The 12,375-nt window shown below is 47.6% G+C and overlaps 1 protein-coding gene across 2 annotated transcripts in view; it reads right to left on the bottom strand.

The window, feature by feature from the left end:
* The window catches only part of ca10a (carbonic anhydrase Xa), a 269,702-nt gene extending 257,683 nt beyond the window's left edge, over window positions 1-12,019 (bottom strand). Inside the window, exon 1 of one of the 2 annotated variants that reach the window (XM_059948186.1) lies at window positions 11,637-12,019. In XM_059948186.1, coding sequence (XP_059804169.1) covers window positions 11,637-11,697 — 61 coding nt within the window. In that variant the 5' untranslated portion in view covers window positions 11,698-12,019. The remainder of the gene's footprint in view (window positions 1-11,636) is intronic. The other variant, XM_059948187.1, reaches the window with a different exon arrangement.
* Between the last annotated feature and the right edge of the window lie 356 nt (window positions 12,020-12,375).

The raw sequence follows: 12,375 nt of genomic DNA, 5'->3' as shown, positions 1-12,375 counted from the left end.
AGTGTCTCTACTTCCTCAGGAGTTTGCAAAGGTTCGGCATGACATCTAAAACTTTGTCAAACTTCTATAGATGTGTAGTGGAGAGTGTATTGACTGGCTGCATCACAGCCTGGTATGGAAACACCAATGCCCTTGAACGGAAAATCCTACAAAATGCAGTGGATATGATCCAGTCCATCACATGTAAAACTCTCCCCACCACTGAGCACATCTATATGAAACACTGTCGCAGGAAAGCAGCATCCTTCATCAAGGACCCCACCACCCAGGTCACGCTCTCTTCTCGCTGCTGCCATCAGGAAGTGGGCACGGGAGCCTCAGGACCCACACCACCAGGTTCAGGACCAGTTATTACCCCTCAACTGTCAGGTACCTGAACCAGTGGGTTTAACTTTACTCGCCCCAATACTGAACTGTTCCCACAACCTATGGACTCACTTTCAAGGGCTCTTCATCTCTTATTCTCTATATTTATTGTTTTAAAATTTATTATGACTATTTATTTCATTTTACTGTTGCACAGTTTGTTGTCTTTTGCAAACTAGTTGAAAGCCCTAAAGTTACTGTGGTCTTCCATTGACTCTGTGATAGGTTATTACTCTATTATGGACATGGCCCACAAGAAAATGAGTCTTGGGGGTTGGATATAGTGACATATATGCACTTTGATAATAAATTCACTTTGAACTTTGAAGAGATGCATTATGTAACAGTGGGGCATTGAATATTGCCTCAATAGCAGGCAATTCTGCAACTGGAATAGGTAATCATAATAATAGCAGGCAGTGGAAATTTACAGGAACACTCAGATATTTTGGCACATGGGTATCGAAGCATCAAAACATACAGAGAAGTACGTCGTTATGAGTCAAATCAAAGCTACAAGGATTGCGCTGGGGGCAGCCTGTGAGTGTTACCACACTTTTCAGTGCCAACGTGATGTGCCCATTAAGTTACTGACCCTGGCCCATAAGTGTTTGGAGTGTGGGAGGAAACCAAGAGTGTGGGGAGGATGTACAAACACCTGCCACACCGCAGAGGGAAGTGGACTGTTCGTTGGCTCATTAAAGTGTTGCGCTAACTGCTACACCAGTATGCCTCTCCCCGCTACGCCACTGTAATGCACCCTTCTGTAGGTGTTACTGGAATACAATAATATTAACATCAGATAATGAGGAACTACTGGACTACGTCATTACTTCAACATCAGACAGTGTGAAGATTCTGGAATACATTATTAAGTTCAAGGTAAACTTAATATCAGAGTACATACTGCACATGTCACACATGCAACCCCGAGATTCTTCTTCCTGCAGGTATACACAGCACATCTATTGAATAGCAATGTAACAGCATCGGTGAAAGATCAAGTAGAGTGCAGACACAACAAACTATGCAAACGCACAGATATATTAATGTTATATTAATTATTATAATATTATTATATTAATATTGAATAGTGAGATATTACTGGAATATATTATCATATTAATTTCATGTATTCTAATTTTTTTGGAATGTGGTATATTAGCATTGGCCAGTGTGAAGTTCCTGGAATACATTAATTATATCAAATTCAGCCTGTGGAATATTACTAATTTAATATCGGCAATAAAGGTTACATTATTACACCAACAGCGCTACCCCGAGCTACCCTTATAAAATTAATATCAGCCAGTGGCTGTTACAATATTAGGTGGTGAGGAGTTACTGTAGAACATTATTATATTAATATTGGATAGGTGGCATTAACACAATAGATTATGCTAATATAAAACCGTACCTGTTATTGGAATTTGTGAATATCAGACAGTAAGTTTACTGGGTTTATTACAATATTAATTACAGGCAATGGGGTGTTACTGGAATACATTTTGATATTAACATCATACAGTTCATTTTATTGAAAAGTGATGTTAAAATCACAGAGTGAAGAGTTCCTGGAATATATTATAATGTTAATGTTTGCCGGTGGAGGCTACGGGAAGATATTACCAAGTCAATACCAGTCAGTTAAAAGTTACTGGCATAGATGAATAAATTAATATTAGATAATTGCTGTTCCTGGAATATATTATAATATTAATATCAGACTATGGGTATTACTTGAATACATTATTATACTGTAGTAGAATTATTACTGGAGAATATTATTATGCAGATGCAAGATAGGGGGTGGTAGTGCATTACGTTTCATATTTCAGTCAGTGGGCCTCACTGTAATTTCAATACTGTTATTGGAAGGCTTAGATAGAGTGGATGTGGAGAGGATGTTTCCAATAGGGAGTCCAGAGGGCACAGCCTCAGAAAAGAAGGACGCCCCTTTAGAATGGAGATGAGGAGGAATTTGTCCAGCCAGAGGGTGGTGAATCTGTGGAATTCGTTGCCACAGGCAGCTGGTTGAGAGGGAAAATAAATCAGCAATGAGCAGACTAGATGGGCCGAATGGCCTAATTTGGTTCCTATGTCTTATGGTAATATCAGACAATGGGGAGATAATGGAATATATTAGTAAAAGATTGGTGACATCGGAATATATTATAATAAATTCAGGCTATTGGGTGTTCCTGAAATGCTACTATTTTAATTTCAGGTTTGGTGAAATTACTGGAATATATTATTTGTGTGGGTGTTAATGGACTTATTATTCTATTATCATAGACATTGCATCTTATTGGAATAAATTATTATATTAATATCTACGATTGGTTGTTGCTGGAATAATTCTCATATTATTATCAGCCATTGGGTGTTACTAGAATGCCTTATCATACTAATATATGGTAATAGATTATTAATGGACTATTTTATTTTATGAATATCAGGTAGTGAGTTTTACCAGAATGTGTTATGTCATAAGCCAGTGAGACACTACTGATATATCATTATCAAACAAGGCTTCTTGCTGGCACACACTCAGTGGACATTGTACACCTGCTCTTTAATGCAAATATCTAATCAGATATGTGGCAGCAACTCAGTGTCTAAAAGCACGCAGACATGGTCAAGAGGTTCGGTTGTCACTCAGACCAAACATCAGAATGGGGAAGAAATGTGATCTAAGTGACTTTGACCATGGAATGATTGTTGGTGCCAGATGGGGTGGTTTGAGTATCTCAGAAACTGCTGATCTCCTGCGATTTTCACACACAGCAGTTTACAGAGAATGGTGCGAGAAACAAGAAACATCCGGTGAGTGACAGTTCTGTGGGTGAAAATCCCTCGTCAAAGAAGAATGGCCAGACTGGTTTAAGCTGACAGGAGGGCGACAGTGTTCAAGGAGATCCTCAGTCTCTCACTGCTACAGTCGGAGGCTCCCACCTGCTTCAAAAGGGGAACAATCATAGCAGTGCGCAGGAAGAGCAGGGTGACCTGCTTCAATGATTATCGCCCAGTGACACTCACATCTACTGTGATGAAGTGCTTTGGATTAGGGTTTGGGATGTTGGTCATGGCTAGAATCAACTCCTGCCTAAGCAAGAATGTGAATCCGCTGCAATTTGCCTATCCTTATCAAAGGTCTACAGTGGATGCAGTCTCACTGGCTCTCCACTGGTCACCTGGATAACAGCAGTATTTATGACAGGCTGCAGGTTACTGATTACAGCTCAGCATTAAACACAATCAGGCCCTTCTTTCTGATCAACAAGCTCCAAAACCTGGGCTTCTGCACTTCCCCTTCCTCACTGGGAGGCCAGCTTCTCTTCACCGATGTGTGCTTAGCCCACTGCTCTGCTCTTGCTGGGTGGCTGGGCACGGCTCAAACATCATCTAGAAATTTGTCAATGACACAAATATCTTTGGCAGAATTTCAGACGGTGACGAGAAGGCGTACAGGAGAGATGGATCAGCTGGTTGAGTGGTGCTGCAGCAACAACCTTGCACTGAACGTCAATAAGACAAAGGAACTTCAGGAAGGGGAAGTCGAGGGAACACCGACTGAGTGGAAAAGGTGAGCAGTTTCAAGTTCCTAAGTCTCAATACCTCTAACATCTTCCTGGACACAACATATTGATGCAGTTACAAGGAAGGCAAAGCAGTGGCTAGATTTCATTTGGAGTTTGACAAGAATGGGAATGTCAGCAAGACATTCAAATTTCTACAGATGTACCATGGAGAGCATTCTAACTGCCTGGCATGGAGGGGGCACTGCACAGGATCGGAAAAAGCTACAGAAAACTGTAAACTCAGCCAACTACACCACTCCCCAGCATCGAGGGCACTTTAAAAGGTGGCATCCATCACTAGGACCCCCATCACCCAGGACGTGCCCTCTTCTCATTGCTACCATCAGGGAGGAGGTACAGGAGCCTGTAGACATCGTCAATGATACAGGACCCCCATCACCCAGGACATGCCCTCTTCTCATTGCTACCATCAGGGAGGAGGTACAGGAGCCTGCAGACATCGTCAATGATACAGGACCCCCATCACCCAGGACATGCCCTCTTCTCATTGCTACCATCAGGGAGGAGGTACAGGAGCCTGCAGACATCGTCAATGATACAGGACCCCCATCACCCAGGACATGCCCTCTTCTCATTGCTACCATCAGGGAGGAGGTACAGGAGCCTGAAGGCACACACTCAATGATACAGAAACAGCTTCTTCCCCTCTGCCATCAGATTTTGGACATTGAACCCATGAACACTTCCTTGGTATCTTCCCCCTCTTTTTTGCACTACTTATTTAATTTAATTTTTTTATATGTATTTCTTATTTATGTATTATTATGTAATGGTGCCTCAATGCAACAAATTTCACAACACTTGCCAGTGATATGAAACCTGATTCTGATTCAGTAACTCAAATGACCAGGGGTTACAACAGTGGTGTGCAGAAGAGCCTCTCTGGATGGGCTACAGCAGCAGGTGACCATGAACATACACGCGGGAGTCACCTTGTTAGGTAAAGGGGGTTTGCAGTAACATGACCACCGACAGTATATTAAAATATGATAATAAAATCAGGCAGGGAACACACTGAAATACATTATTATATAACTATCAGGATGTGAGAAGTTGCATTATTCCATTTACAGCAAACTAGGGGTACCTACAGGAATAGATCATTGCTATCATTTTTACTGAAATATTAAATGTCTGGGAAGTATTATAGAATGAATATCAGGCATGTGTATTACAGTCAAGCATTTTTACACAAAGTATTTTGCCCACTACTTTATATTATTATTGGTCAGTAGGGAGGCCAGCCTGGTCGCCTAGCAGTTAGCGCAATGTTTTATAATGCCAGTAAGACCCGTGTTCGATTCTCACTGCTGACTGTAAGGAGTATGTCCATTCTCTCGGTGACTGTGTGGGTTTCCTCTGAGTGCTCTGGTTTCCTCCCACAGTTCAGAAATGTATAGACTAGTATCAGTAACTTGTGGGCATGCTATGTTGGCACTGGAAGTGTGCCACACTTATGGGCTGCCCCCAGCGCATTCTCGATACAAACGACACATTTCCCTGTTTGTTTTGATGTACTGTACATGTGACAAAGAAAGCTGATCTCCATCTCATTACTACAGCACACTGTTACATTAACATTTGTCAGTGGGAAATTCCTGGAATACATTATCATATTAATATCAGGCCTTCATTGTTACATTAATAAACTGCGCAGTTCTGGAATAAGTGATTATATTATTATCAGATAGTCTGGTGTTGCTATCTATATATAATATCACATAATCTACAGTCCTCTGCAAAGGATTCAGGCACATATAAATAGCTGGGGTGCCGAACGCTTTTGCATGGTATTGCAGCGTGGAGTGGAGAGCAAGTTTGTAAGTCTGGCAGGAACAAAGAATGTTGTGATCGGTGAGGGTGGAGCGCCGTGGGACGAGTGGTAGAGAAAGAGTGACAGGGGTGGGGTGGGTGGGGGGGCACGAGTGCAGACACACCCAGCCCTGAGACACCAGGCAAGGTCAATTGATTCCAAACAATTGATTTATTGATGATTACAGAATGTCTCTCTGGTGCTTCCCGCTCCCTCCCCTTCTCCCAACCAAGATTCCCCTCTCCCTGCCCCCTTCCCACTCTCGGTCCGCAACAGAGACCCAGATCAGAATCATCACTCACATGTCATGAAATTTGTTTTTCTATATATGGCAGCAGTACAGAGCAATACATAAAGTTACTACAGTGTTGTGCAAAAGTCTTAGGCTCCCTCGCTATATATGTGCCCAGGTACTGTGTATCATATAATATTGCAGCTCAGAGTTTGGAGTTCAGTTCCGATGCCGTCTGTGAGGAGGTTGTACGTTCTCCTGTGAACCACTTGGATTTCCTCCGGGCACTCGGGATTCCTCCCACAGTCCAAAGATATTCTGGTTAGTAGGTTAATTGGTGATTGTAAATTCTCCCGCGTTTAGACTAGAGTTAAGTAGGTGTGTTGCTGGGTGGTACAGCTCTTTGGGCCAGCAAGGCCGAGTCCGCACTGTCCGCTAAATAAATAAATGAAGGTGTTAGGCACTGGAAATAGCTAATTTCAGCATTAGCAGTTAACGGCAGTGGGTGTTACTGGGGTACATGATCACATAGGTAATGAGCATAACTGGAACACGGCAGATTGTTAATGCTAGGCATCGAGAGGTTATGTTAGAAATTAACTTTAAGTAATGAGTATTCGCAGACAGTGATCAGTTACTGGAGTGAACTGTGACATTAATAGGAGAGAATGAAATGTTACTGGACTACGTTATGTTCACATCAGGAAACTGCATGCTGCTAGAATGGAGCCAGAGTCATACAGCACCACAGTACAGAAGCAGGCCCTTTGGCCCATCTGGTCCATGCTGAACTACTCCCTACCTAGTCCCATCCATGTACCTACCCAAATTTTCCTGAGATGCTGAAGTCACAATTGCATCCACCACTTGCACAGGCAGCTCATTCCACACTCTCACCACCCTCAGAGTGACCCCTCAGGTTCCCCTAGTCTCAGTGGAAAAAGCCTGCTTGCATTTACCCTTCGTTCATCGTTTTCATTCAGAGATTCAGCAGAGTAACTGGCCTTCCATCCCAATCAGCCCCCACCGCACAATTATACCCACGTGACCAATTAACCCTTGCGACTTTGGACTGTGGGAAGAAACCGGAGCACCCGGAGGAAACCCATGTGGTCACGGGAGAGTGAACAAAACTATTTACAGGCAGTGGCAGGAATCGAACCCTGATTGTTATACTACTGTGCCATGCCACTTGCCAGCAGTGACTAAAACAGTGCAAGGATGTGCTGGGGGCAGCCTGCAAGTGCCATCATGCTTCCAGCGCCAACAAAGCACGCCACCAACTCACTATCTGTAGCAGGTTCTGTCAGACCCGCTCCTGCCGATACCTCCCAGTCTCCGCCCAGCCAGTAGGAGTCACCTACCGCTCATTCCAGACTTGTCACCTAGAACACTACAGCACAGAAAACAGGCCATTCAGCCCATCTAGTATGTGCCAAAACTTTATTCCACTAGTCCCATTGACCTGCACCCAGTCCATAACCCTCCAGACCTTTCCCATCCATGTACCTATCCAATTTACCACATCAGATGGCAGCTCATTCCACAATCCCACCACACTCTGAGTGAAAAAATTCCCCCTAACGTTCCCCCTAAAACATTCCCCTTTCACCCTAAAGCCATGTCCTCTCCCAGTTTAAGCAGTAAGAGCCTACTCACATTTACTCTGACTATACCCCTCATAATTTTGTAAACCTCTATCAAATCCCCCTCATTCTTCTACACTCCAAGGAATAAAGTCCTAACCTGTTCAATCTTTCCCTGTAACTCAGCTCCTGAAGAGCCTGCAGCCTGTTTAACCCCAGCTCTCACTCAGCTCCTGAAGAGCCTGCAGCCTGTTTAACCCCAGCTCTCACTCACTGAACCAGCCAACCTTGACCGGTTTCTCTGAGCTTTCTCTCTGCCTGCCTGACGTCCACCTTGTTGCCTGCTGTGCTTAGTTTCCGAGCGTCCTCCTGGCTTGTCATCTTGCCATCTGCTCATTGCTGAATCATCTCTGCTACTCTGCTTTTGTGTCGGGCCCCCTCCACACTTCCTGACATGTGCATCTCTGGAATGTGGGAGGAAACCCGAGCACACAGGAAACCTACTCGATCACGGGAAGAACGTACAAACTCCTCACAGACAGCGGCAGGATATTCACATAAGGTAGAGAATTCTGTTGCATGCACATTAGGCAGTCTGAAGTCAGTGAAACAAATGATTATGTTATCATAAGGCAGTGGGTGTTATTGAAATACATTATTACACCAATATGAGGCAGTGGGGAATTACTACAATATATTACACTAATACCAAGCAGTGCTTGTTACAGGATTCACTCTTATATTAGTATCACGTAATGGGTGTTACAGTAATACTTCATTACATTAACAGCAGTTAGAATGTAGCTACTGGAAAATATTATATTAATGCTGGGAAGGAAGGAGTTAGTGGAATGCATGATCACAGTAATATTAGGTATCTCTTGTTATTGGGGAAGTTTACATTAGTACAACACAGTGGCGATACTGGAATATTAATGGGAGACAGTACTTGCTACTAGAATACACTGTAATATTAATATCAGACTGGGGTGTTACTTGGATGTCAGACGCTACAGGGAAGTTCCCACCATTAAAAGCAGGATTTCCCAATGGCCACCCTTTTCAATTCTACTTCCCATCCTCATTCCGACATGTCTGTCCCTGGTCTCCTCTACTGCGGTGATGAGACCACCCTCAGGGTGGAGGAGCAACCCCTCATATTCTGTCTAGGTAGCCTCCACCCTGATGGTCCAAACATTGATTTCTCCAACTTGTGGTAATTCCCCCCCCCCCCCCCCCCGTCTCTTTTTCCATTCTCCATTTTTGTTCTCCTCACCTCCCTCTGGGTCCCCTCCTCCTTCCCTTTCTCCCGAGCTCCACTCTCCCCTCCTATCAGGTCCCTCCTTCACTTTCCCCACCCACCTGGCTTCACCTTTCACCTTCCAGCTGTCCTTCCCCTCCTCCACCTTTCTATTCTGGCATTCCCCCCCCCCCCACTTCCTTTTCAGTCCTGAAGAAGGGTCTCAGCCTTCCACAGATCTGCCTGACCTGGTGGGCTCCCCCGCGAGTATGGGTGCCAGTGAGAGCCCCTGCAGTCAGAACTGTGTCACAGTCAGACAAGGCCCTGGGACACCGATACCACCAGTGGGGATTATCACATAACAAGATAGCGTTCATTACAGAGAAGCTTGGGCAGGTACATGGATGGGAGGGGTATGGAGGGTTATGGTCCCAGTGTAGGTCGATGGGAGTAGACGGTTTAAATGGTTTGGCATGGGCTTGACGGGCCAAAAGGCCTGTTACTGTGCCTCACTTCTCCATGATGGAATATCAGACAGTGTTACTGAGCAACTGTGTTTATTGTTAGGCAGTTATTGCATTACTTTAATTTTTATTTACTTAGCAACACAGCGGAGTGTAGGCCAGGCTGCCCCAGCAACTCCCGACAACCCCAGTTTAACCCTCACGGGACAATTTACAATGACCAATGCGGCTACCCAGTCCGTCCTTGGACTGCGGGAGGAGACCGCAGGGTCTGGGGAAAACACACGCATCCCACGGGACTCCTTAGGGAATGGTGCCGGACCCGGACTGTAATCGCCTGAACTCCCCGGTACCCAACGGGCGTGGCGTGTTGCTGGTCTAGCGGTTATATTAATATCAAAGAGGCTGCAGTTGCTGAATATATCACAGGCAATTACTGGAATATATTCATATCGGTGCTCGTCATTTACCGTTCAAAGGAATCTCAGTAACTCATGCCCCACATTGAGAAGTTAGAGAATTGCATTTTGATATTAGTATCAGGCCGGAACACTTTAGCGTTAATATGAGGCGGTGGTTGTCACGGGATACACTAATGGCAGTGAGAGAGGTTACCGAATACATTTACCCGGTTACTGGATCCGGCGACACACGCTACTCAAATATTTTCCATCTGAAGATCTGGTAATGGGGTCTTAGCTAAATTGTTACCGGCAGGTGGATGGTGTGCACAACAGGCTGTGAGAGACAGTACCTTCATACTGACAGACCAGAGAGCTGTATCAGTCCGTGGGTCAGTGAGGGGCGGCACGAACAAGACGGGCCGAGTGTCCGATGCTACTTGATCTGGGGAAGTTGCTCTATGAGATTAGTCTAGGCTGCCGCCGGATTCTCTGGGCGTGTTCGGTGCTTTTTCCTGCTGACCGGCCTCTGCCCCGGCCGAGGTCCCGGGATGTCGACTCGGCGGCCCGGCTGAAGCTGCCTCGCTTCTCGCCCAGATGACGGGGGAAACTGCCTGCCGACCCGGCTCTGCGGAGTCGCTTATCCCCCCCCCCGCCCCTGCCCCTGCCCCTGCCCCTGCCCCTGCGATCCCAGGAAAGCAACTTGTATTCTGTTCAGACAGCGGACACGCGGAGTCGGGACAAAGCCGGCCAGATTTTGATGGCCCTTCTCCCAGATGTTCAGTTGAGGAGTCCCTCGGAGGTGGAAACCCCTCTGCCGTTCAAACCCCGCCTCCCGGGACAATCCCCGCCCGCCGCAGCCGGCAGAGCGTGCGGATTACAAGCCATTTAAAGCGCCGATTGCGGGGGATTTGCGGCTAAATTTCGGAGCGTTAAGAACCTCGTTCCAGCACCTGACTGCCGAAACCGGAGCAAATCGCGAAAAGCCGCTGATACAGAGGTCCCGTTTCAATCTGAAATTGTTTCCCGGGACTTCAAATTGTATTTTCAACTGTTCAAACGCACGTTAGCAGGGAAGCGAAAGAGGTTTCGTCAGAAATTAATTAATAAACTTATCGGGGTCGTTGCTTTATGATGCTACTGGATGTAGATGTGAACCGTCAGCTTCTCTCGCACCCCAGGTGTCTCACAAATACACTTGAACACACAGCGCCTCTGAGATCACGCACACCTTCCGTCCACAGACACACGCCTCTTGTTTAGACAAACACACACTGTTTGTACACAACACACACGCCACTTGTACGCAAACATACAACAGTGGCTGAGTGCGTGTGTGCCCACACACACACAGCAGCCGCTTGTATGTACACACGCACAACACACCGCTTGTGTAATAAACTCACCGCCCCGTTACTAACACACAGCGCACTTCTGCACCAAACAGCACAGCTTGTTTACACGCGCACACACATACATCGGTCGAGTAGCCGCACACACCGACCGTCCGATTCAAACACATACTTCGCCACACTCACCGTCACAAGTAGATCACTTGCCCCATTCACTCGGGGACACACACACAGAGCAGTACAATAGCGCCAGGACCCTCCTCTCCCTGAGCCCCAGCCGTTCTGAGAGCGATGCGGTTCCTGCAACACGGTCACCCTCACCGGGGGGGGGGGGCGAGACCGAGAAGGGGGTCCCTCCCTCCCTCCCTCCGCTCCGTCCCGGGCGGTGAAACGGAGACCCCTCTCTCCCTGCGCACACTGACAATCCTACCTTCCGCCCCTTGCCCAGATCCCGAGCCCGCGGGGAGGACCAGGCTGCCCCCGACCCGGTCCAGAGCTCAGCTCCCCCCCGAAACAATCCGCATCACCTCTGGGCAACTTTGCGCAGTCTGGCGAGGTCGGGGAGCCCTCGAGTTCCTACCTGAGACCGAGAGAAAGAGATTGGCGTGAAGCATAAGAAATAATTCCCAAACGATCTCCATGCTCGGCGGGCTGCTCCGTGCTGGGATATGGTCCTGTCTCCGAGAGAGAGAGCGGGAGGGAGGGAGGGGTTCTCAGTTTAATCCGAGGACATGCCGGGGCGCCGGTTGCCGGGAGAAGCGCTCACTGCTTCAGTCGGATGCCGGAACCAGCAGCCGCACTGGGCGACATCTCAGCGGCGCCGCGGGCACCGGAGCCGCCCTCTGCTCGGGGTACCGACCGACACACCCCGGCGCCGCTCAACATCTGCCCCGCAAACTTCTGCCGGCGCCCGGGAGCAGCGCGCCGCACCTTCCCCCCAGTCCGCTGGCAGAGCGCCGGCTGGCGTCGCCCCGTCCGCCCGTCCACCCGGTCCGCCCCGCCGCCGCCCGGCTGCACGCCACTCCTGCAGAGGGAGGGGGAGGAGGCGAGAAGGGGAGGGAAGAGGGTAGGAGGGGAGGGGGAGGGGAAGGCGAGGTAAGAGGAGAGGGAAGGTGAGAGGGGTAACGGGGAGGAGGGGACGAGGTATGAGAGGAGGGGTGGGAGGAGAGGTAGGGTAGGACGGGAGGGAGGGTAGGAAGGGATGGGTTAAGAGAGAGGGTAGGAGGAGAGGGGAGGAGGTGTGGGGAGGAGGGGAGGAGGGGAGGGAGGAGGAGAGGAGGGGGAGGGGAAGGCGAGGTAAGAGGAGAGGGAGGGTGAGA

Source organism: Hypanus sabinus, chromosome 23 (genome assembly GCF_030144855.1).
Source record: "Hypanus sabinus isolate sHypSab1 chromosome 23, sHypSab1.hap1, whole genome shotgun sequence".
NCBI lineage: Eukaryota > Metazoa > Chordata > Chondrichthyes > Myliobatiformes > Dasyatidae > Hypanus > Hypanus sabinus.
Note: the sequence above shows the minus strand (reverse complement) of the source record. Positions and strands in the feature narration are given on the sequence as shown.